This window comes from Labeo rohita, chromosome 15 (genome assembly GCF_022985175.1).
Source record: "Labeo rohita strain BAU-BD-2019 chromosome 15, IGBB_LRoh.1.0, whole genome shotgun sequence".
Classification (NCBI taxonomy): Eukaryota; Metazoa; Chordata; class Actinopteri; order Cypriniformes; family Cyprinidae; genus Labeo; species Labeo rohita.
In genome coordinates, this window is record NC_066883.1 from 36,521,750 (window position 1) to 36,549,100 (window position 27,351).

At 35.3% G+C, this 27,351-nt stretch overlaps 1 protein-coding gene across 3 annotated transcripts; it reads right to left on the reverse strand.

Annotated features, from left to right (window-relative positions):
• Positions 1-1,088: 1,088 nt before the first annotated feature.
• Positions 1,089-27,102, reverse strand: LOC127176991 (uncharacterized). Of its 3 annotated transcripts, none has more exons than XM_051128911.1 (12): positions 26,956-27,102; positions 26,550-26,627; positions 26,061-26,104; positions 25,088-25,414; positions 24,440-24,730; positions 23,469-23,795; positions 22,823-23,113; positions 4,996-5,316; positions 3,780-4,064; positions 2,954-3,079; positions 2,806-2,839; positions 1,089-2,131 (listed from the first exon to the last, which is right to left on the reverse strand). In XM_051128911.1, exons 2-12 carry the CDS (start codon positions 26,597-26,599, stop codon positions 2,089-2,091), a joined length of 2,139 nt encoding a protein of 712 aa, XP_050984868.1. In that variant the 5' UTR covers positions 26,600-26,627; positions 26,956-27,102; the 3' UTR covers positions 1,089-2,088. The 3 variants fall into 3 exon arrangements, with proteins under 3 accessions (XP_050984868.1, XP_050984869.1, XP_050984867.1); XM_051128912.1 differs by lacking the exon at positions 4,996-5,316 and adding an exon at positions 21,849-22,178 and having other exon boundaries at positions 1,089-2,115; XM_051128910.1 differs by lacking the exon at positions 4,996-5,316 and adding an exon at positions 21,849-22,178.
• Positions 27,103-27,351: the final 249 nt, after the last annotated feature.

Sequence of the window (27,351 nt, forward strand, 5' to 3'; positions counted from 1 at the left end):
CCACCAAACTAAACATTGATATACATTATCACTGTGGGAATTTAAAATGACCACATTTAATGGCCCAAAACAGTTGCATAGTCAGGTAAATGGTAAATACCTGTTTTACTCTAATGACTGTGGATTAAAATGTTTAAAATCACATCAGCCAGTTTCTAATATGATGCTGCTCCCTACTGGTAATTTGAAGCACTACAGATGAACCAATTACAATGACATACGATCAAAATTCTTTTTAAATGTCTTGCATCCTATTAAAAATCATCAGATTTTGTTTTTAAACTCATCTCTTTATGTAATAAACAGCAATACGGTAAAATTACGAGACATTTAACAGTTAGTTGTGGTGATGGTTGACTGACGATTGGATGCATAATTTCCAGGAAATGTGCTTTAATAACAGTAAATGCTACTTTTTAAATAAAACTTACACGAAGTGGCATTTGCAACCCATTTACTGTCATAATGTGAAACAAAAGGAAAAGTGGGACTTGAGTGTGTCCACAAAAGCGAAGATTCCCAAACAGCCCCGTGATGACCTTTAATTTGGTCCATCATTTCCACTTTCTTGTGGGGGAAGAATGGAGGGGAAAAACACATGACTGAAGCTTTTTGTTTTAACACTGAATTTGATTGAATCATAATAGATTTGGATATAATGCAACATATACTTTCAGCCCACAGCTCTTAAGTCAAGTTTTTTTTTTGATTTTTGGCACTTGGAAGTAAAAATTAAAAAATAAAAAAGTAAACATTCCTTACATCATAAAACATCTTCAGTCCATATAACCATATAACAACCAACCAATCAGAGTTATAAACTCTTCTAGCTCTTACGATCTAACTGATCTTAGCAAATATAGCTTATTACCGTTGATATTAACACATATCGTGATTTAACCAAAAGCATACTGAAAATTGCAAACTAGCTCATTACTTACATCGTTCAAAATACGGGTTTGTAGAATTGTCTTTTGAATGTCAAATTACCAAATCTAATAAAAAGTAATGAAATAAACTAAACATCACCATGATAAAAAAAAGCTAACTGATCTTTGAGATGCTAATTTGGAAATAAAAGTCAGGGATTATTGACAAACAGATTTAAATTTTTATTTCATTTTTTATTTCATCTTTTTTGAGAAACACACAAATAATTTAATCATAAATTACAGTAAGAGTTTTTTCAAGCAGTCAGAAAGCAAAGTGCATAAGACATTTCCACAGGGAAACAGATTTTATTTTAATTGAAACTTAAATATCCCGTAACTGTCACCTTGAGAACGGTTTTACAATATAAAAAAAAACAATAAAAAAATTTTTGTAAATGTCAAAATGTCAGTAAATGTCAATGTGGTTGTGTAAAAAAAAAAGAACAGTCATTTTTGTACACATGAATAGACAGATGGCGTACAGTAATGCGACGGTAAACTTTGCATTTTGGGGAAATTAACAGCAAAAATCTTGTAACAGTATTTGATTTCTTTCTGTTTCTTTAGCTCGTCTGAGAACTGGCTTTAAAAAAATAAAGCTTCAAACACATCAGCTTCTAGAAGCAAATGAAATGTGCCAGCATAAGACCATTTCAACATCATATTCTTAAATGAACATAGACAACAGTTACCAAAACTGTCTTTTATTGTTATTTTATCAACCATACAACTGGCGCAAATCAGAATATACTTCAGTTCAGTCTTAAGAATGGTCTGAACTTTTAAATTCCCACTCCTTGGACTAAAGTGGCACTATTTGAAACACTAAACAGGAGATTGTGAAGTATATCGCGCAATTTTAGCCATCTAGTTCCTCTTCCAGCAACATAAACCTGAAATGTCTCTTTAGGAATCTTCAGGACGCTGAGGAAATGATGTGCTCTTCCAAATGAATGACTGGGCCGGGGAAGCGAAGGGAACATTCTCAAAAGCTTGTTCAAATGTGGCAGCACTGCTCTGTGAAAGAGTCCGTCAGGCCCTGCTTCAACACCGAAGTGAAGCCGCTTTAAAGACAATTTGCCCTATATGTCCGTCAGAGCTCTGGGGGCCGATGCACTTCCGCTAGACAGAACGGCGAAACTCTCCTCGCATCTCCTCAGGGTTTCGTCGTCACGTTCTCAAGCTGTGAATGGCAGTCGCTAGTTAGAAATACAGGAATTCCATTGGTTATTTTTGGCGTCAATGGTACATGACATCACTTGTGTATGAAAGGAACAGTTCACCCAAAAATCAACCAAATTTTTTTTTTTAAATTGCTTTTAATTACAAATTCGAATGTCCCTGTGGCTATTTTATATGTGAAAACAATGTAAAGATTTTTTGTGAACAAGTTAAATTTCTGTCTGCTACTCACACAAAGTTATTAAATGATTCCAGATGTGGAATATAGCTGTATGGGATAGCTGAGATACTATTATAGTTTTCACTAATATTTTGAGTCCATTTTTTTTTTCAATTTTCTGTTTTCATTTTAATTTTGATTATTTTTTGTCATCTTTTCTGTTTTTGTAATATTTTATTATTTTTAATACATCTTATATATTTTTTCACATTATTTCATTTTTTCTTATTTTATTACATCAAGATAAACTATTTATAAATTAATTCTTTCTCAGTTCTCTTTTATTTCAAGTAATTTTATGGTTTAAATTTTTATTGAACTATGATTATCCTTGTATGGTAGATTTTGTAAGTTTCTTTTAATTGCATGTAAAACAGCCACTAATACATTCGCCATATTAGAGAGTAAATATAAAGTCGTTTTTGGGTGAACTATTTTGGTGATGTGAGAATGCAATGAGAAGATACCTACGCTAAAGGAATATCAGCACCGTCCACTTGATCCTCTGTGGAATAAAGAAATGAAAAACATGTTCAGATATTTGATGACAATTTGAAGGGTTACTAATAACTCATGTAGTGTGTTGTCTTCTGATAAATCAGTGTGTGTTCTTGTGTACCTAAGCGACGTGTTTCTGATCTTCTACAGCAGCACTTCATCACAATTATGACAAGAATTAACAGGACAAACGCAAGCACGACGATGATAGCTATGATCACCTGAAGTGAGAAAGATTCTTTCTCACCTGCAAAAAGACAACAAAAAACATTAGTTATTTAACTTTTCCTTTTTAAAGAATTGTCTGTGACTTGTTAATGAGCTTTCCAAAATGTGAAAAGTTAAAAAAAAACAATTAGATTAATATAAATAAGAAATAAATTAGATGAAAATAAATAACAAAACCTGGTTTAAAGTACATAAGTAAACAATAAAAATTACATTTAAAAAAATAATAATACATCTTACAGTACAGTACTATAGTGGTTAGAAAAATACTCTGCTTACTCTTCAAATAATATTTTAAATTGGTAGAGTATATTTTACACATTTAATTCTAATACTAAAATGAATATAAATTGGGTAATTTATGCATTACAATTTATAGATGCCTTTTCAATTTTAGGATGGGGTTCCCCGCATGAGGATGATTCCTGGAATAGTTTACCCAAAATGAACATTATTCTAACATTATTTATTCACCCTGACATAACTTATGTATAGCCTAATTAATATTCATAAGTTAACTGTCCCCACTACATTTTAGAGCTGCAGAGGGGAGTTATCAGTGAACAATGACTTCAAATTCAGTCTGTTCAATTGCAAAACCTCAAAATACCTGGAATATAGCATACGCACTACGTTTTTATGCTTTCTGGAGATGTGGCAATTATAAATCATCATATTTTTGAGTTGAGTTATGCAGTCACATCCATCAACACACTTACATATGGTGATGGTGTAGGAAACAGCGTCCGCTATGGCACAGCTGACACTGATTGGTTGGTCGCAGTTGAATATGATGGTTTGGTTGATGGTCCATGTTTCGGAGACATTATCTGCTAAATTCCGGTTGTAAAAGCCACTCATCTCACTTGAATTAAGCCCGACCCATGTGACGGTGCTTTGCGGGTAACCGCCCACCGCCGAGCAGCTTAACTGACAGCTCTCCCCTGTGCTGCCGTCATTGCGTTTAATGCAGTCTTTTTTGATTGTGGGAACGCTGTACTCAGCTGTAAAAAGGAGAGACGAGTGGAATAAGTGACATTTTAGAGATCCGGAGAGGTTCCCCCCCTTCAGTGTTTCACTTCCCCAAAACCCACGTCAGTATAAGAATTCCAGAATCCTTAGTCAGCAGTGAGTTTCCAATGCGTACAAGCATGTGCGCCTCCGCAGACAGACTTACATACGCAAATAAACCAACAAATGTACTCACACACACACACACACACACACAAATAGACTATATACGCATATTCAAATGATATTTCTCAGAATGGCTTCATCACACACACACACACACATGACCATACAAACACACTGTAGGAGTTTATCAAGGTTATGCGTCATTCAGGACTAAGAATGGCTCAAAATCTGAGATGCATTTGAATTTAAGTACCTAATGGGGTGCATCAAAATTCAGGAAGTTAAAAAAATGTGAAGTGTTCATTTTTAACAATGCATTTAATATTTCAGTATGAATTACATATAAACATATATTCTCATGCATAACATTTTGAGGAATTTACAGAAATAAATTTACTAATTTGCAAAAATGCTCTAATTTACTCAATATAAATTCAAATTCAAAATTTATTATTTTTTTATGAAATTATCTGGAAACATATTTGGATACATTTGTGTGGCAAAAAAAAAAAAAAATTACAAATTATTTTGTATTGCTTGCTGTTAATTGTCTTGACAGTACTCAAGTTTAGAGGAATAATTGATCATTTAGCCAAAATTAATTATGTCACTATTTTTTTGTTATTATTATTATTTTTAATTTCTGTTATTTTGTTGCATTTTTTAATAGCACTTTCAAATTCAACTTCCTCTCTGTTGTGGTCAGTTTGATTCAGACTCACACCCATAAACTAAATATGAGCCGATTCTTCAATCCTGAATGCAGCCCAACTCTGTCGTCTGTATCTTGTGTCATACCTGTGACTTTGAGATTGATCATAGTTTCCATTTTATCTAATGTGCTGTAAAAAACAACACATTTGTACAATCCTTCATCAGAGACCGAGATGTTTCTCATCTCCATGCTGAGCTCCATTTCATTCACTTTTGTTCTGTTCTGGTACTCAGAATTTACTGGCATGGGGTGGCCTTTATAAAACCCATTGATGAACACTTCTTTATCATTTTTCATTCTCTGTATGTACAAGCCGTTAACAGGTTTGCTGTGGGTCGAAGGACATTTGAATGTAACGCTGTGACCCAAAACAGCCGTGATGTTCATCGCTACATCACTGTGACCTACACAAACACACAACAACAAGACAGAAACAACTCAAATCTCAGAACCATTTCAGACACTGATTATTATAAGGCAGGTATACTTCAGTCTAAATAGTAACACATACTGTGGAAATTGTATAAAAAAAACTAATTAATGGTATATTGTTATATTCTGTATATATTTTATTTTATATATAAATATACACTACCAGTCAAAAGTTTTAGAACAGTAAGGTTTTCAATACTTTTTAAAGAAGTCTCTGCTTACCACGCCTGCATTGTTTTGATCCAAAGTACAGAAAAAACAGTACAATTTTGAAATAGTTTCTGATCCTTCTGAAATCATTGTAATATTCTAATTTGCTGCTCAAAAAATATTTATCATTATTATTATGTTGAAAACAGCTGAGTAGAATTTTTCAGGTTTCTTTGATGAATCAAAGAATTTATCTGAAATGGAAATCTTTTGAAACAATATAAAAGTCTTTATCATCACTTTTGATCAATTTTAAAGCATCCTTCCTCAATAAAAGTATTCATTTTGATAACTTCTTTCCCAAACAAAATTATATTAACTCCTTTTGGTATAGTGTATAATGCTGCAAAAGCTTTTTATTTCAGAAAATGCTGATCTTTGAATCTTTCTGTTCATCAAGGAATCCTGAAAAGAAAGTACTCAACTGTTTTAAATAGTGACAATAGTAATAATAAATGTTTCTTAAGCAGCAAATCAGCATATTAGACTGATTTCTGAAGGATCATGTGACACTGAAGACTGGAGTAATGATGCTGAAAATTCAGCTTTGATCACAGAAATAAAATACATTTTAACAGATATTCACAAAGAAAACAGTTACTTTAAATAGTAAAAACATTTCAAAATGTTACTGTTTTTGCTGTACTTTGGATCAAATAAATACAGGCGTATTGACATATATGTAACATAATTTATATATACTATCATCATGATACTATTAGCAGTTACAATGTGTGCTACTATTCCTTGTGTCGGAAACCAGTCCTCACACTGCCATCTCCAGTAAAGATTGTGGATACAAGCCCCATTTTACGTTTATTTACATATAATCAAAGTCTTCGGCGTGTCTGTGTGGGTGTAAAGGCATGTTTGTTTGAATCAGGGTGATTCTCTATGACTTATTTCAGTGGTTTATAAGTCCTTTTCTTACTGTCCGAGTTTTGCTTCCTTGTTCTTTTAACTTGCTGGTGTGGAGGTGTATTCCCCACCTCCTACAGCTTCTAGTAATTCATCCCTACATCCAAACTTATCCATCCACCTATAATGTTTCTCTTTCAGTCTATACATTTAGCACATTATTTTGATGGCCATTCCTCTTCAGATCATCAGTAGCCGTTTACAAAAGTGGCTGCTAGTCTGGATTTTCAGCCAAATTGCAATTAAACACTAACAGGTGAAAATGTGTAATTCTGTCATTCTTACCAGATGTGCCAGATGTGCCAGATGTGCCAGGTGTAGCTGTTAGCAGCAGCAAGGTCAGGACCAAGGCCAAGCTGTCAAGAAACACAACAATTAGAGAGGCACAAACATGAACACTCATGATCATGTGAATTTACATATTCCTCAAAAAAAATTTCCCATGACTCACTTCATAATGCTTTTTCAAAAATAACTGCAGCATTAGGCCTTAATCACAAAAGAGCAGACTCGCTTCTGATTACTAATCTGATGAATACTCTTAAAATAGCGTTCTTTATTTGCATTGATGGTTCCATGAAGGGCCTTTAGCATCCATGGAATCTTTCCACAGTTCTTTGGAATGTTCTTCACAAACAAACAAAAAAAAAAAAGAACTGTTCACTGTTCTTTTTAGAGCCCAAAATGGTTCTTCTGCAACAACCCCATTTTGCAAGCTTTATTTTTAAAAGTGCACGCGTGCAACTTGTTGCATGCGGTCGTGTTTATTATAACTAAGCAAATGCTACAACATCTCACTTCCTCATAAACGTACTTTATAATATGTCAGTATTTGAAAGAGGATCATGGGCAGCATAGATGGATTAAGTGTTTTTGATCGGTGGACGGTGTTGAACTGAAACAATGTCTGGCATTATCTTGACGGAAATATATAATCATTTAGACGGCTATGAAAGCACCTGAGTGCATTTTTAAGATTCAGGAACAAAATCCCTCTAAACATACGAGACGACTGTCAAAGAAAGAACTGCAGCATGATGCAATGCAAGCAGGAAAATGGCTGAAGAAAAATGATTTCCTGGTGTTCTTGGACTGAGATAAATATACAAATGCAAATGCAAACACAGCATACACGAGTAGTCAAAGTATGAAATCTACTTCCCTCTTAGTTTAAGAAATAAGTGACTAGCACACACTCTCTGTACTGCTATTAGTACTGTACTATTAGATTAATTAGAGAGATTTATCTCCTAAACCATTAAACCAACACTCAGAAATCTGTGCACGTCATTAGATTCAAAGACAAACATCATCTGGATCATCTGAGCTTTTTAATCTAATGACAGCACTTGTTAGCCACACACACACACACACACAGTGTTGTACCTGTATCTGCGATTGTCTAAGCAGCGCAGTTGTAAACTCATGCTGACGGATGTGTGAACGGCAGAAACACTTACAAAGAGCAGACTGGGTTCTTCATGTCGTCCTCATCTGTCTCAGGATTAAACATAAACTCTTGAAACAGGAACTACGCCTACACCGAGAGAAAGGGACAGAGGGTGATGTCATTCATTTCATACCGATACTGTCAGAGGGAATTCCCACAGGGCACGCCCTTCATCAAACAACCAAACAATTCTGAACTAAAGAGAACGAGACAAACTGAAAAGAATGATAGAAAGGAAACCGATTGTGCTGTTGTGCTGTAGACCGAAAACCAACTAACATACGTGTGTTGCTTCACTGCCTAATGCAATAAACCGAAATAAACAAAGCTACTTGTACGGTTTCACTGCAGAGAGAATGTAAATAAACTCATAGCTCTGCTTTACTGCAAATGGAATTCATCTAAACTAAAACTAAAACAAAAATGTGTTGCACTGACATCATTTACCACTTTAAACTAGACTAAAATAAACAGAATGTGTTGCTTTTGTACTCTTATGTACAAATAAGAGTACATACTTGTACAAAATGCATTTTTTTATACAGAAATGTACTTTGTAGTCGTAAACTAGTTGTGTACTCAAAGTTTACTACTGTTAGACTTCAAATATGCTTGTAAATACACTTTTATAAGCTAAAAAGTAGGTCAATTTAATCCCAAGTAGTATTAAAAAGCACACATACTAAGTATACTACTAGTACATGGATATATGTACTACAAGTATACTTAAAATTCATTTAAATTGTTCTCAAGTATACTTTTTTGTAAGGATAAACTAAACTGAACTATACTATACTATGCTATGCTATACTATACTATACTATGCTTTACCAAACTAAACTTAAAATGAGTTTGAAGTATACTCTTTTGCAAGAATGAACTAAACTATACTATACTATACTATAGTTCACTACAGGTATACTTACAACGCATTTAAACTGTACTCAATTATACTTTTTTGCAAGGATAAACTAAACTGAACTAACTATACTATACTATACTTTACTATACAATACCAAACCAAAGTTTGTAAACCAAAGTTTGTAAGGACAAACTAAACTATACTGTACTGTACTATACTATACTAAACTAAACTAAACTAACCTAAACTAAACTATACTGAACTAAACTAAACTAAATTAAGCTAAATTATACTATACTAAACTAAACTAAACTAAACTAAACTAAACTAAACTAAACTAAAACTAAACTAAACTAAATGATACTATACTATACTATACTATACTGAACTGAATTGAACTAAACTAAACTGAATTAAACTGAACTAAACTAAACTAAAGTAAACTAAGCTTAAAAAAAAAAAAAATTAAATAAATAAATAAAAAATAAACTAATTGTGTTGTTTTACCATAGAGGGCCTTAAATGATGTTTTAATAACAAGGTTCGGGAGGAGCACGATCAGATAATCAACCAATTCGGCACAGGTTTAACTCGTCTAGCTAATCATCCGAACTAGCACAAGTCACATATATGCACGCAGCCGACTTACCTTGTTTTACCTAGTTTACCTAGTTTTCCTGCATCCCCCCTCCACCCCAACTCCTCACTCTTAATCTATTCTCATCCCATACTTGGGATGGGGGGAGTTCTCTGGGTTCGGGCCATATTCCGGGCTCGGAGCCCTCCCCCAGGAAAGCAGGCCAAAATACGCTTACTATTTGCTCAACCATATTAGATGTAAGGGTGAACTCGTGAAACTAAATTAAACTTGTTGTGCCATTTTATTGTTTTATTGTATATATTACTTTAACTAAACTAAACGGGCTGCTTTACTGCAGAGAGAATTCAACTAAACTAAATTAAGCTGAAAACTAAACAAAACTGTGTTGCTGTACCACAGAGGGCATTAAACTAAACGGGTTGTGTCATTTTATTGCATAGGCATTTAGTACACTAAAGTACACTGACTGATTGAAATGAATTAGAGAGAATTCACCTAATTTAACAACACTGGTGCTAAACCACCTGTGATTTCTCACTGATCGTACACATAGTTCAGAGTTCACGTGTCACACATTTACAGTTAAATCAAAGAGTTTCATAAATGATCCGCACTTAACTGAAACCGCTCAAAGGAATTAAAAGCTTCTGTGGGCTGATCACAGAAACAGCACTAACAAAAGGGAAGAGAAATAGCGACAAACGCCAACTACTCATTATCCAGACTATATGTGTGAAAGATCAAACCTGACACGCTTCACGGATACAGTCAGTGTCAAACTAAACAGATCGTGTCCAGATCCTCAAAAGCCTTCACAAACCCTCGGTCAAATCCAGCCGTAAACAAGTGAAAGTCAAGCGTGTGAAAGTGTGTTTGTGGAGCAAGAGTAATAAAATGATAAAATCTTAAAGGTTAAAATGAAAGAGCACTTACTAAGGTTCACAGGTTTCTCCTCCAGTGCGCAAGAGACGAAATGAAACACACAAATATAACAGTTCCTTAAGATGACAGAGAGCGAGTGAGCAAGCAAGAGAGAGAAAGAGGAAGTGTTCTTTACTAAGTGAGTAACCTCAGATTAACCGTTCTGAAACAACACACATAAACGCAAATACTGCTGAAAATGAACTTTAATAATATAAGGTTTCTGAAACTGTCAACTAATTTGGACTAAAGTCAACTTAAAGGAAACATTCTGTCATCCTTTACAAACAAAATTAGATATTTTGAAGAGTGTTGGTAACCAAATGATTCCAGATCCCACTGACTTCCATAGTATGTAACAAAATATAACAAAAAACAAGTCAGTGGAAGTCAGTGGGAACCCATTTTTAATATTTAAAAAAAAACTAAAATTGTCTGTTTTGGTTCAAAATCATGACAGAATGATAATTTTTGGGTAAACCTCTTTAACTAAACTACATACTGCACTAAATTAAGCTGAAGTACAAGAAATTACAAAATTAAATCAAACTCACTATAACAGATTTCAGCCTACTTCAACTTAAAAAAACATAAGTTCAGTTGCTATATTTATTATTTCTATTATAATTTATAATTTTATAATGAAATATAATTATATTGCCTGTACAAGTAATTTCAACTTAAAATATATTAAACTGGAGGATTTTTGTAAGTAATTTGTATTCATTAGCCATTTATGTCATTTAGCATTTTTCCAATAATTTTTCCAAATAATTTCCAAATTTCCAAATAATTTTATTACATATTTATATTTTATAATTATTATTAATTTCTTTGCTTTTTTATCATTGTTTAATCCTATAGGGTTTTATCATCAGAATTCACTTTCATAATAATACCTGCAGGCTGTTTATAAAAGGTTTTGGTGTCGACATTGTCAGGACGTACCTTAAGGTTCCCTGATAGAAAACAGTTTACTTGTTGTTTTATATTAGAATTCAGGTAACTGAATAACAATAGACGTCACTGGGAAATTCCTGCATGAAATGTAAACAAATGTTTGTGTTTGTGTGCATTCAGGTGAGACTGATTCACGGTAAACTTATTCACAGGTGTGAGGTCACATGGCATGCCTGAGTGCTAATTCATTCTCACACCTGATCAAACGATATATATCTGAAAACATTCCTGTGGCAACGGCTCAGTGATCACACACGTGTCTCGTTATCAGCTTAGAACTTCACAAGAACTGCATGAATTCAGCCTGGATCTACCCACATGCAGCACTCACCTTAGCAACTGGTAAACAACTACCTCAATGATATGCCGATAGGATGCAAGTTCAGGCATTTTACCCAGATTTTACTCATGCATTTATCAGATGCTTTGATCCGAAGTGACTACGTTGCTTTTTCTCAGAATCGATCCCTGACCTCGGCATTGCGAGTGTAATATTTTACAGTTTGAGCTACTGGAGAAAAGTCCCAAAAAGACGGAGCAGCTCAGATCATTTGATTTTCTGAGAATGTGAGAAGAAGTGTTTGAGTTGATATTGAGAACTATTGATTTCAGGTGTATTTTAAGTGCATTTACTGTTGTTTTCCAGTACAAATATGTAAGCATTCTTAAATCAAGATGAGTTTACTTGAGACTCAAAATGGCATAAGATATTAAGTCTTGCTTTCTGGACAATGTATCGAAATTGTGCTTAATTATCAGTGGGGTCACTAAAAAGAAAAGTATTGTTTTCCCTTTTGAATTAAGTTTATCTTTCTGACCCAATTGGCAGAAATCCTCTTACTACCCACTTACTACCCTCAGACTACCTCTAAAGACTTTTGTCTGTTATTACTATGTCACTTTATTACACTCATAAGCTCTTTTTGCACCATATTTTTATTTGTATATATATATATGTATAATTGTATTTATTTGCATTTCTTTGTATTTTATGTTACGTGTATGCACCTAGGGTCTGAGAGTAACGAAATTTCAATTCCCTGTATGTCCGGTACATATGGCAGATTTGACAATAAAGTTGACTTTGACTTTGACTTGAGATGTGTTTTTTTGTTTTAAGCATTACGCTATGTTTTTTTAAATCGCTAATCTTGCTTCTCAAGTATTTATCTTGTTTTTAAGAATGTCTGGATATTTGCACTGGAAAGCAACAGAAAAGTACTACAGAAAAAGTTCTAATTGGGAAAACCATTTTTTGCAGCATTGGTACGTTTGAGCACAGTTTGAGACGTTGTTCCTCTTTTCAAACTGCAGAGGAGACGTGTGCAAGACTCCTGGGATCTTTATGTCAGTAGAATCGTCTGAGAAGCAAGAGACTTCTTGAAGTCAAAATCTTCATTATATTTTAGAGCCTACTAGGAGAAGCAGCTGAGTTGTAACAGTAATGTCATGAATGTGAGACACACTCACAGTCACAGACTTTCTGTTCGTCCTTCTCTTACGGGATGTGTTGTTGTGTGATTTTACTTCCTGCTGTATGATATCCAAAGCGTATTTGAGAATGTCATTGTGGTTGGGACATCAGCAAGTGGAGGAATGCGGTCACGGTTCGATGTGAAAACTTGGCTATTAAGTCTAGTGAAAGGCATTAATATAATGTTGAGCTGTGGAACATGAACTTCGTCTGAAGTTGCTGTTTGTGTCAGGGACATTTGTTTATTTCCCACCTGATTTGCTTCTATTGATAATATCTCTACATGTCCAGTAATATTATCTAAAGAAGAATTCATTTACTTAATACAGTACTCCTCATAATTTTCCCACAAGTCATTTGAATGATCATTTAAATTGTGACCAGTATCTGCCAAGCTCTGAAAACATCATAAAGGAATCATAAAATGACCATAATAGTAGTCAGTATAAGTAGATTTGAACATTTCGTGAAGAGAATGAGAACACTGAAGTGGCAAAATGCCCTGGCAACCACCTGCAATACCTTACTTTGGCCCAAATTACCATGCTTTGGCATTCTACGTGGTTGCTAGGGCATTGTTATACAGTCACTGAGTGTTCTGAGGGGAGTTTAGTAGCTAATGTGTTTCTGAGTGGTCACTAGGGTCTTCTAAGGGGCTGCCAGGGCAGTGCTATGCAGTCACTGAGTGTTCTGGGTGGTTGTCAGGGTGTTGCTATGCAGTAACTGAGTATTCCAGGTGGTAGTTAGGGAGTTTTAGGGGGTTGTCAAGGTGTTGCTATGTAGTCACTGAGTGTTCCGGGTGGTTGTTGGCGATGCTATGCAGTAACTGAGTGTTCTGAGTGGTACTCAGGGAGTTTTGGGGGTTGTTAGGGTGTTGCTATGAAGTCACTGAGTGTTCCGGGTGGTTGTCAGCACATTGCTATGCAGTAACTGAGTGTTCCGGGTGATAGTTAGGGAGTATTTGGGGGTTGTCAGGGTGCTGCTATGCAGTCACTGAGTGTTCTGAGTGGTACTCAGGGAGTTTTGGGGGTTGTTAGGGTGTTGCTATGAAGTCACTGAGTGTTCCGGGTGGTTGTCAGCACATTGCTATGCAGTAACTGAGTGTTCCGGGTGATAGTTAGGGAGTATTTGGGGGTTGTCAGGGTGCTGCTATGCAGTCACTGAGTGTTCTGAGTGGTTGCAATGGAGTTTGGGTTGGTTGTTTCTGAGTGGTCGCTAGGATCTTCTATGTTATTTCCAGAGCATTGCCATGCAGTCACTGATGAGTGTTTTGAGTGGTAGCTACTATGAGCTTGCTAAGGAATTCTGGTGTATGCTAGGTGGTTTCTTAATATTTAAAGTGAAAACACTCTACCCTCAAGTCTCTGATATTTTCCACTCTCTGAGCCAATAATGGTATTTAAAGCCATATTACATTTTGGAGTAGTTCTAGCCGTAATGATAGTGACACTCACCTTAGTAAACATCACTAATCTTTTGAGGTTGCTCAGGAAGTCATGTTACTAACAACATGACAGGACACAGAGGCTCCTCACCTGGTCACATGATTAGTCACCAGCACCAGGACGACACTCTTTACTGGAACACAGGAATTTTAGGGCATTTCCAACTCACTTCTTCTCAGCTCTCCTTTTCCTTTTCTTGGTCGCTCACTTTCTATTCTCACTCCACTCTATTCCATAACCCTCCTTTCCTGCTTCTCTTAGTCCCACAGCTCAGTTCTTGTTATCAGTCCCCATATTATTGGGTTTTATGACTCAGTTAGTTGTGATTGATTGTCTGTACTCACCATTCCACACAAACACTTTGCTCCCACACAAACACAGAATGACATCAAACATAGCTGATGTGTGTGTGTGTGTGCTCACCATTTCTCATAGCATGAATATTTTAGGGAAATTCTTCCTGAACTCCTTTAAATCTATTAGTGATAAGCCTTCATTTAGAAAAAGGAAGAAAAAGTACTCTAAAGAGGGATTTTTAAGAGTTACCGACGGCTGGCACACCCTTATATCTCAACAAAAGTAAAGATGAGAATCAGCTCTTGATGTGCCTGTTTGTTGTTGTTGATGTTTCTTTTTTTTTTTTAAGTTTTACTTCCTGATACTCAATAAACATGACGTCAGGCAGGACGGCTTTCCTGAGAACCGTTAAATAACATGCCACAAAACACGCCCATGTCTGCCGATGAGTGTTAGTAAAAGCACTTCTGTCCTGTGCGGCCTGCTGCCTCTGAAATACCATTAAAACCAAATCACATCACATGCACACGGGCAAGAATTCTGGGAAGAGTCTGCCCTCTAAGGGCCAGATAAAGCACAGGCTTTCTTTGAAATGGCGTACTACTGTACTACAGGTATTATTTTTTTCAGAATATATTATGCATACTGTGCACAGCAAACACATTTTTACTACATTTGAAAATGTACAATGTTCAACAAGACACATTGTGTGGAAATACTGTATTTCACAATGCAAGAATGCTTGAACTGAGTGGTATTTAAAATAATTTAAAAATACGCAATATTGCATCTGTGTTCTGGACTTTCATCATTTTTTTCTTTTTTTAAAGATGTTTTCTTTGGATTGTTTGACTACTAAAAAAGAGAATATAGGAAAATAGAACTTAATTTGTGTTTCTTGCTAGCTAAATGTCACATTCATAAACAAAATCTGTCTCCAAACCTCTCTTTTCTTCATGCGAAGTTGATCTAAACAAGAATATGGAAAATATCTTAAGCTCTGTTAAAAAACTGTATCTCTATATTCATCGTATGTGTCCTCGAATGGGTAGGTGTATTTACACATGTACATAACTTGCTTTTGTTAACCTGGCAACACATCCCTTACTCCCAAAACACACACACACACAGTTAAACCATAGCAAACACAAAGTAACCATGGTTTTTCTGCACAAACCATAGTTTAGCCATGGTATTTGTAGTAAAACTGTGAAAACAAAACAAAACAAAACATGGATACTACACTTTTACCATAGTAAATTTCTTAAGGGATTTGTATTTGTGTATACTTTCTTTCTTTCTTCTCTGTTTTGTTTTTATAACAGTACTGCCTTAATGGCTTGATGTTTTCTACTGTTAAAATGATTTGCGAACCAGCACCGAAGTCCTGAACTGAATCAAATGATTCACGAACCCGCACCGAAGTCCCGAACTGAATCAAATGACTCACGAACCCGCACCGAAGTCCCGAACTGAATCAAATGATTCACACACCCGCAACAAAGTCCCGATCTGAATAAAATGATTCGCGAACCTGCACCGAAGTCCCGAACTGAATCAAATGATTCACACACCCGCGACAAAGTCCCGAACTGAATCAAATGAATCGCGAACCCGCACCGAAGTCCCGATCTGAATCAAATGATTCGCGAACCAGCACCGAAGTCCTGAACTGAATCAAATGATTCACGAACCAGCACCTAAGCCCCGATCTGAATAAAATGATTCGCGAACCTGCACCGAAGTCCCGAACTGAATCAAATGATTCACACACCCGCAACAAAGTCCCGAACTGAATCAAACGAATCGCGAACCAGCACCGAAGTCCTGAACTGAATCAAATGAATCGCGAACTAGCACTGAAGTCCCGATTTGAATCAAATGATTCGCAGACCAGCACCGAAGTCCCGATCTGAATCAAATGATTTTCGATCGTAATCAAATGATTCTGCGATCCGCGATGCGAAGTCCTGATCCAAATAATGATTTTAAGCAAATGATTTACGCGATTTGAAGTCCCGATCTGAATCAAATGATTCACGATACGCGATAATGGAACGCTTTGAAACAGTGAATCATTTTGTGACGTAATGGTTAAACTGATTCGAAAAGCTCCATTTCACCCATCACTATCCGTACTTTTTAAAATCTTTACAAGTAATGTCGAAATTTGAAAATGAATGGCTCTTTTAATTTGATCTGGTTTTTGCTACTGAATCGCTTGAATTAAATGATCGAAGTCACGAGTTTGAATCAATCGGAGCGGTTGCAGCGTAAATGACTCACTCAATTGATTCGGTTGGTTCATCTGTTCCTCTTTTCGCGTCCTCTTTTCAACCCTGTTTACACAACATTTCAACAATAATTCAGGCACTTTTCAAGTACTTCTTCAGTATTGCTATTATGAAGGATTTTTCAGGCCTTTAATTTCAAACGGTCAAATTCATTAGACATAACCCACTAAACATTGGACGTCGGATAGACGTGCAGATCATGTCTATATCGGGTCCGTGACATGGAAAAGACGTGACTACGACGTCATATGCGCAGTGGGAAATGAACCAAAGCATATACCATTTCTATGTTCAGAACAGAATATCATCCCTTTTTGATGGTATAGTATACATTATGTATGGAGTATGCAAAATGTCTGCAGCAATATAATAGGTGCAATACAGACAACCAGAAATCAATGCATGAAATACCATAATGCAACGCAACATACTACGACTTGCAACTTCAGTTGCATACTGCATTGCATACTCTTTTATTACATAACATGCAGTATACATACTGCACTGTTCAGTATGCAATATGCCAGTGAAAATAAAACTCATTACTCTCAGGTCAAAGGTCAGCCTGGTTTTATTTGTTTCATGGTCTGTATTGACATATTACCTGAAAGTTAATGTGATGTACATGTTTCGCTCATAATATTCGCTTGTTCGTTGTCCAGCAGTGCAGAAAGTGAAATTATGGATTTTTTTGGGTCAGAAGTGATGGTTTAAAGGGTTAGTTCACCCAAAAATGACAATAATAATAAGCACTTTAATCTAGCTTGCGCTGTCATATGTGCAAACCTTTCTGAGTGGATGACGTAGGATGTATGTGTTGTGCAAATCTGTTCCACGCATTACAGCATAATAGACCAAAAACAAAAAAGTGATTAATTACTTTATTTACTTTATGGAATGGTAATTAATTAAATGAAAGGCATCTTTTTTCATTGAATCTAATGATGAAATGAATCCCAAAGCTTTGGTTGAAAGCCCAATGGAAAAAATAGCAAAACGAAATCATTTGGAAACGTGCATTGACTGTTGCGATATATTTAGACGTTTGTGGGGGTTTTCTTTCCAGAGAATCAGAACTGAGCTGATCTTGCTTTTTGAGAGTTGAGAAACACATGCAAAACCAGATTCACTGGAGCAGGACAGCATGTGATTGGTTGAGGTTTCTGCACTTCCTCCATTCACCGATGACTGAAGGAAAATGCTTACGCAAACATTTCATCATACACGATCATGAGTGTAAATAATGAACAGAAACATCAGCTGCTGTCATGGGATGATCGGTTTCACTATGAAATTATCTGGATATGAGAAATGTAATGAAATGAATAAATGAAACTGATGTAAATGCTAAAATAAACTTTTATCAAAAAAATGTGATTACAACATACTGGACGTGACATGGTTATATAAGATGAACTCAGTCATGCATGACAACAACAACAACAAAAACAATCCAATCAAATGCAATTGGATGAAAAGTTTGTTTTGGAGCATGAAGAGGGGAATGAAACCTTTGCTCTCCCATAAACTCATCCAAAATATGACCAGCATGAATTTCAGTAGGATTCTGCCCCCTTGTGGCTGATGCTCAGCAACGCACTTCACACCTCTGATCTGAACTGACCCTTCATCAGCAACTACTGCCATTCGTTATCAGTGAAGCATTTTCTAATTTAAGTCTCTGCAAAACAACACTGTCCAAAATCCTGCTATATAACGCAGTATTTCAGGTGTCAGACACTATGCATTTGAAATCATAGATGATGCAGTGAATCCAAACTCAGCAGGGTTTCAAAATATATTTAATGTGTCCACCTTGTGACGTCAGACAACGGTGAATATGCAAATGTGACTGACATCATTAATTAAAACTACTAAAAATACTTCTTCACAGATTTCTGTTCGTTCTAATCAGATACAGATGAAAGAACACAGTGAAGATTACATTTATATGAATGCACTGCGTGTGCGAATTAATTCTACCTGGCAGCGTCTTCACTATTAATAGTGAAGCTGTGGGTTTTAGTTACTAAAAATATATGCTATAGCGTTTCAGTTTCTGAACTATTTTACTGAGAAATCACAAAAATGTGTTGACAGTATATTTCCGCTCTGATTCGAAATGATTCTGAGCGTGGTGTGTGTAGTTTATGTGTGTGCGTTACAATGCAGGTGCGCATTACAATAGAACAGCGATTAACTTACCTGTACAATAAGCTGTTTAAAACATGCATTGTCTCGTTCAGTTTCGAGCATCCAGATAGTATAATCACATGCTTGTGAAGCACTTTTTATTTGTCATTTTAACTGTTTGGAAATGTGGACTTTAAACATTTCTTATCATGTTGTCATGCACTCTATCGACCTTTTTTTCCGCTTAAAAAAGGGCTTCCGGTCTCATCTGCCTCTAGCTATTTTTAGCTGTTCAAAACAGCTTGTTTTGAACTTGATATTGCAGATTGGTGTGTCTTGCCATGTTAATGCAATGTATTATCTTAATTATGAACACAGTGGTTTGTAGTTCAAACAGGTTTACCGTTGTTTTTCTTCAGGTTATTTTCCTATCCCTGGTGAAAAAAACAGCATATGCTGGTTAGGTATGTTTTGATGCTGGTTTAAGCTGGTTCTTTGCTGGTTCATGCTGGTCCTTGACCAGCAACATGACCAGCAAAAACCAGCAAAGGACCAGCTTAAACCAGCATCAAAACATACCTAACCAGCATATGCTGTTTTTTTTCACCAGGAATAACCGATAAGTAGCCTAATATTGTTTGCAAATATTCTGTTAAATTATCTAAATATTAACTTACAATATCAGGGGTACTCCAAGTAAACATTTTGGCACAGAGGGGTTTGGCTGTCACCAATATCATTAACTAAAGCAAAAAAATTAAAAAGTGAACTGAAACTGAAAACACACATACACATTAGAAATTATAAAAATTAAACTTTTTTTTTAAAGGCAACATTTCTAATTTAGTTTATTTAGTTTATTTAATATTTAATATTTAATTTATTTATTAAGTTCTAAAATTATTAAAACAATTAATTAAAACAATTTATTTTAAACTTACTTTAATAAACAAAAACATAATGGGTGGAAGGGGGGTTAAATCAAATATAAAGGAAAATAATAATAATAATAATAATAATAATAATAATAATAAAAAGGAAAATATAAAAATATAATATGTTAATGATACTAAAAAGTTTGGAAATGATATTTAGAGTTTATATAATAATAATGTTTAAAGGCGTTTAAATAATAACAACTCACTTAATGCCTTATCTACTTTCACACACAAAACCACTCATAAATTGCCACAAAACCACTGTTTTGTAACTTTTCCCATAAGCAACAGCTTTCTTGTACATACTGCACCATGCAGTTAAAAAAGTGTCATTTGACTAAAATGACCTTTAACAAGCTGCACAAGAATTATAGATTTCTATAGCTTGTTCAGGGCACAATGTATTTAAAGCCGAATGCACACATCTGCAGTGCTGAACAAAATTATCGATTTTTCTTTTATGCTAAAAATCATTAGGATATTAAGTAAAGATCATGTTCCATGAAGATATTTGAAAATTTCCCACCTTAAATATTTTAAAACTTAATTTTTGATTTTAAAAGGCATTGCTAAAAACTTCATTTGGACAATTTTAAACGCGATTTTCTTAATATTTTGATTTTTTTGCACCCTCAGATTGCAGATTTTCAAATAGTTGTATCTCGGCCAAATATTGTCCTTTTCTTAACAAACCATACATCAATGGAAAGCTTTTCAATGATGTTTAAATCTAACTTTCAAAAAACTGGTCTGGGGTTTTGCGGTCTGGGGTGGGTCACATATTTTGCCAGCTGCATTAAATCATGCATGTTGTTACTTACCCCCAAATAGCGTTAAAAAAAACAACCAATGTGCACAACAGTGCAAGTTTTCACATAAACATCAGACGATGACTTTGCCAATGCTGATTGGCTATTTTATTTGGAAAGCGGGAATTATTTACACAGTCACAAGCACCCTCACTTAAAAACTAATAACAGGATAGGCCTATTAGCGATTATAGATTTGGCAAAGACTAAACTGTGTATTTGCGTATTCGGTGAACGTGATTTCGCCAAGTACACCATGTTCCTGGATCAACGTCCTTGTTGATCCTGGAACAACATTTCAATCAGCCAGTCAGAACTGAGGGATAACTTTTCAGGAAATATCAGTTTTAGGCTTACGATAACAGTTTGATGCTTCTACACTCTTGTTAATCAGCTATCATTTCCCTCTGATTTTAGGAATAAATTATGCTTATGGTTAGGTTTAGGGGTAGGTATTGGGTTAAGTCTATATTTTTGGACAGTAATGTTGATCCAGGATCAACAAAACATGTTGATCCAGGAACATGTCTTACTTGGCAAAATCATGGCGACCTTGCGTATTCATAGAACCTCATATATTAAATGAGACAAGGGTGTAGAGTTACATTCAAGCTATTTTAAAGCATGAGAAAATTATTTTCACAAGAAAAAACATTTACATACATTGATGTAATTGACATTGACTACAGGGAGATTTTAATATGGTAATGACCCCAAACATTGAACAATACTGTAAATATAATAGTTTATTTTAAACACAAAATAATAATCAAGACTACTTTTTATGTTTAAGACTTGGCCTCTATAAACTGTCATTGTATCCAATAAATATAATATTATGCATATAAATATGCAATAAAAATAATTGATCTCAAAAAAGATTAAAAATAATTTTGTACTGATTGCTGTTAATTGTTTTTGGCAGTACTGAACTCAAGTTTAGAAGAAGAATTGATTGTTTGGGACAAATAGCCAAAATTAATAATGTAATTATTTTTGTATTGTCTTTTTGAAATTTCTTTTATTTTGTTGAATTTCTTTGAATTGCAGTAAATTTTTCAGTAAATTCTTCTTTCTGACATTCAGATTCAGAATTCTGGTCAATTTGATTCAAATTCACACTCATAAACTGAATGAGAGCCGATTCTTCAATTCTAAATTTAACTGAACCCTGTCGTATCTGGTGTCATACCTGTGACTTTGAGGAGAATCTCAAGTGTGATATCAGGTGTGTTTAATATGTTGTTGAAAACATAACATTTGTACAATCCTTCATCAGAGACCGAGATGTTTCTCATCTCCATGCTGAGCTCCATTTCATTCACTTGTGTTCTGTTCTGGTACTCAGGATTTACTTGTACATTTTTGCCTTTATAAAACCCATTGATGAACACTTCTTCTTTATCATTTTTCACTCTCTGTATGTACAAGCCGTTAACAGGTTTGCTGTGGGTTGAAGGACATCTGAATGTAACGCTGTGACCCAAACCAGCCGTGATGTTCATCGCTACATCACTGTGACCTACACAAACACACAACAACAAGACAGAAACAACTCAAAACTCAGAAGCATTTCAGTCGACACTGATTATTATAAGGCAGATATACTTCAGTCTAAAGAGTAGCACGTACTGTGGAAATTATATGCAAAAACAAATTAGCGTTATATGCTGTTTGCACTCTAGCATTATGCTGCTGTTTGGATACACCACAGATGCAAGATATTTAGTTTCCAAGCAAAACGGTAAAACTTTTCCAGCCTAGTTCTTTTAACATTTTTTGTGAAGGTGTATTCCCAACCTCTTATGGCTTCTAGTAATTCACCCCTACAACCAAACTTATCTGGTTTTCACATAAATGCCAGACGGTGACTTTGCCAACTGCTGATTGGCTCATTTATTTGGAAGGCAGTCAAAAGCACCCTCAGTTAAAACTAATAATAGAATAGGCCTAATAATAGAATAGCGATATAGATTTGGTGAAGGCTAAACTGTGTATTTGCGTATTCATAGAACCTCATATAGTAAATGGGACAAGGGTGTAGAGTTACATTCAAGCTATTTTAAGGCATGAGAAAATTATTTTCACAAGAAAAAACATTTACATATGTCATTTTGAAGTTTTAGAGGATACCATTTTTGTCTTCACATCCAACATCACACTCACATATGGTGACGGTGTAGGAAAGAGCGCCCCCTATGGCACAGCCAACATTGGTTAGTTGTTTGCAGTTGTACATGATGGTTTGGTTGATGGTCCATGTTTTGGAGTCGTTATCTGCGGAATTCAAGTTATAAACGACGCTTGTCAGACTTGGATTAAGCCCCATCCATGTGATGGTGCTCCGCGGGTAACCACCCATCGCCGAGCAGCTTAACTGACAGCTCATCCCTGTGCCACCATCACTGTGTTTATGTTCACTGCAGTTTGTCCTGACTGTGGGAACGCTGTACTCGGCTGTAAAAAGGAGAGAAGAGTGGAATAAGTGACATTTTAATTTTTAATTCAAATTTTAATTATTTTCAAAATAATTAAAAAAATTGATAAAAATAATTAAAAATAATTTTGTACTGATTGCTGTTAATTGTTTTTGGCAGTACTGAACTCAAGTTTAGAGGAATAAATAATGTAATTATTTTTGTATTGTCTTTTTGAAATTTCTTTTATTTTGTTGAATTTCAGTAAATTCTTCTTTCTGACATTCAGATTCAGAATTCTGGTCAACTTGATTCAAATTCACACTCATAAACTGAATGAGAGCCGATTCTTCAATTCTTAACTTAACTCAACCCTGTCGTATCTTGTGTCATACCTGTGACTTTGAGGAGAATCTCAAGTGTGATATCAGGTGTGTTTAATATGTTGTTGAAAACATAACATTTATACAGTCCTTCATCAGAGACCGAGATGTTTCTCATCTCCATGCTGAGCTCCATTTCATTCACTTTTGTTCTGTTCTGGTACTCAGGATTTACTGGCATGGGGTGGTCTTTATAAAACCCATTGATGAACACTTCTTTATCATTTTTCACTCTCTGTATGTACAAGCCGTTAACAGGTTTGCTGTGGGTTGAAGGACATCTGAATGTAACGCTGTGACCCAAACCAGCCGTGATGTTCATCGCTACATCACTGTGACCTACACAAACACACAACAACAAGACAGAAACAACTCAAAACTCAGAAGCATTTCAGTCGACACTGATTATTATAAGGCAGATATACTTCAGTCTAAAGAGTAGCACGTACTGTGGAAATTATATGCAAAAACAAATTAGCGTTATATGCTGTTTGCACTCTAGCATTATGCTGCTGTTTGGATACACCACAGATGCAAGATATTTAGTTTCCAAGCAAAACGGTAAAACTTTTCCAGCCTAGTTCTTTTAACATTTTTTGTGAAGGTGTATTCCCAACCTCTTATGGCTTCTAGTAATTCACCCCTACAACCAAACTTATCTGGTTTTCACATAAATGCCAGACGGTGACTTTGCCAACTGCTGATTGGCTCATTTATTTGGAAGGCAGTCAAAAGCACCCTCAGTTAAAACTAATAATAGAATAGGCCTAATAATAGAATAGCGATATAGATTTGGTGAAGGCTAAACTGTGTATTTGCGTATTCATAGAACCTCATATAGTAAATGGGACAAGGGTGTAGAGTTACATTCAAGCTATTTTAAGGCATGAGAAAATTATTTTCACAAGAAAAAACATTTACATATGTCATTTTGAAGTTTTATAGGATACCATTTTTGACTTCACATCCAACATCACACTCACATATGGTGACGGTGTAGGAAAGAGCGCCCCCTATGGCACAGCCAACATTGGTTAGTTGTTTGCAGTTGTACATGATGGTTTGGTTGATGGTCCATGTTTTGGAGTCGTTATCTGCGGAATTCCAGTTATAAACGACGCTCGTCAGACTTGGATTAAGCCCCATCCATGTGATGGTGCTCCGCGGGTAACCACCCATCGCCGAGCAGCTTAACTGACAGCTCATCCCTGTGCCACCATCACTGTGTTTATGTTCACTGCAGTTTGTCCTGACTGTGGGAACGCTGTACTCGGCTGTAAAAAGGAGAGAAGAGTGGAATAAGTGACATTTTAATTTTTAATTCAAATTTTAATTATTTTCAAAATAATTAAAAAAATTGATAAAAAAAAGATTAAAAATAATTTTGTACTGATTGCTGTTAATTGTTTTTGGCAGTACTGAACTCAAGTTTAGAGGAATAAATAATGTAATTATTTTTGTATTGTCTTTTTGAAATTTCTTTTATTTTGTTGAATTTCAGTAAATTCTTCTTTCTGACATTCAGATTCAGAATTCTGGTCAACTTGATTCAAATTCACACTCATAAACTGAATGAGAGCCGATTCTTCAATTCTTAACTTAACTCAACCCTGTCGTATCTGGTGTCATACCTGTGACTTTGAGGAGAATCTCAAGTGTGATATCAGGCGTGTTTAATATGTTGTTTAAAACATAACATTTATACAGTCCTTCATCAGAGACCGAGATGTTTCTCATCTCCATGCTGAGCTCCATTTCATTCACTTTTGTTCTGTTCTGGTACTCAGGATTTACTGGCATGGGGTGGCCTTTATAAAACCCATTGATGAACACTTCTTTATCATTTTTCACTCTCTGTATGTACAAGCCGTTAACAGGTTTGCTGTGGGTTGAAGGACATCTGAATGTAACGCTGTGACCCAAACCAGCCGTGATGTTCATCGCTACATCACTGTGACCTACACAAACACACAACAACAAGACAGAAACAACTCAAATCTCAGAAGTATTTCAGTCGACACTGATTATTATAGCTGTAGCACGTACTGTGGAAATTGTATACAAAAACAAATTAGCGTTATATTCTGTTTGCACCACAGATGCAAAATATATAATTTTCAACACAGTAAAACTGTAATTCTACAATTACATATATATATAGAAGTACATGTATATTTGTAGCAATAGCCAAAAATACATTGTGTGGGTCAAAAGTAAGGATTTTTCTTTTATGCCAAAAATCATTATGCTGTAAGGTAAAGCTCATGTTCCAGGAAGATATTTTGTAAATTTCCTACCGTAAATATATATAGACTTAATTTCTGATTATTAATATGCATTGCTAAGAACTTAATTTAGACAACTTTAAAGTCATATATATATATATTTATATTCTATATGTTACAATATGTATAAACAGTAAGTATGTATCTGTGTGTATATATATATATATATATATATATATACACTATGGCTTCTAGTAATTCATCCCTACATCCAAACTTATCCATCCTCCCGTGACATTTCTCTAATTTGCTTTTCAGACAAATTAACATTGAACACTGACAGGTGAAAACGTGAAATTCTGCAAAATGTCATTCTTACCAGATGCAGCTGTAAGCAGCTGCATAGTCAAGACCAAGGCCAAACTAAAAAAAAAAACACACACACACACAAAAACAATCATTAGAGACTCCAGCATGAAAACTCACAATCATGTGAATTTGCATATTCCTAAAAAAATTCCCATGACTCACTTCATAATGCCTGAACAAAAATATCTGCAACTTCACGCCTTAATCACTAAATAACAGACTAAACAAAAACATCCTTTTTTTGCATCGATGGTTCCATAAAGAGCTTTTAACATCTATGAAATCTTTCCAAGGTTCATTAGTTGAAAAAGGTTCTTTGGAATGTTCTTCATATAAGAACTGCTCATTGAAATGTTCTTTTTGGAACCCAAAAAGCTTTATTTTTAAGAATGCATGTGTGCAACGTCCTCATAAGTAAGTAGATTTTGTAGTATAATCAGTTCCTGAGGATATCGTATGTGTAAACTGACGGATGTGAGCGAATGGCAGAAATGCTTACAGAGAGCAGACTGGCTTCATGTCCTCTTCTTCAACCTTCGCATTAAGCATTAAGACGCTCAAAACAGGAACTACACACCTACACAGACAGAAATGGAGATGGGTGTTTGCTCCACATTAAACTGACACTGTTCAAAGGAAGTAAAATCTTTTGAGGGCTGATTACAGACATGGCACTAACAAAAAGTAAGAGAAATAAAAAGAAACACTAGCTTAACTACTTTTTATCCAGCTTATGCGCGTGAAAATCAAACCTGACACGCTTCACAGCACACAGTCTGAGTCACAAAAACCTTCATAAACTGTACACATGTTAAAGTCAAAATGTGTGAAAGTGTATTTGTGAAGCAAGAGTAATAAAATGCTGAAATGTGTCAGTGAAGAGAATCAAATGAGAGAGCACTTACTAAGTTTTCTCCTCCAGTGCACAAGAGATGAAATGAAACGCACAAATATAGATGACAGAAAGTGAGCAAGAGAAAGGGAGAGGGCACTTCATTGCGTGGGCAACCACAGATCAGCAGTGCCACACAACTGATACACAGTGTGTGGACACAAACACTGCTGAAAATGAACTTTAAAGGGGTCATCGGATGCCCATTTTCCACAAGTTTATATGATTCTTTACGGTTTTAATGAAAAGTCTATAATATACTTTGGTTAAAAATTCTCTTCAACAACCTTTTTACCATGTCAAAATGAGCTCTGCAAAAATCATCCCATTCTGATGGATTGTTCCTTTAAATGCAAATGAACTCGCCCCACTCTTCTCTTCTCTCTGTGGAGTGACGAGCCTGTTTACT

Coding starts and splice junctions, on each gene's coding strand:
- LOC127176991 (XM_051128910.1), bottom strand. CDS start 26,599: ATGCTTAATGCGAAGGTTGAAGAAGAGGACATGAAGCCAGTCTGCTCT. Junction 24,731..25,087: donor GATTCTCCTCAAAGTCACAG/GTATGACACCAG, acceptor TCCTTTTTACAG/CCGAGTACAGCGTTCCCACA. Junction 23,796..24,439: donor TTCCTACACCGTCACCATAT/GTGAGTGTGATG, acceptor GTGTTTGTGTAG/GTCACAGTGATGTAGCGATG.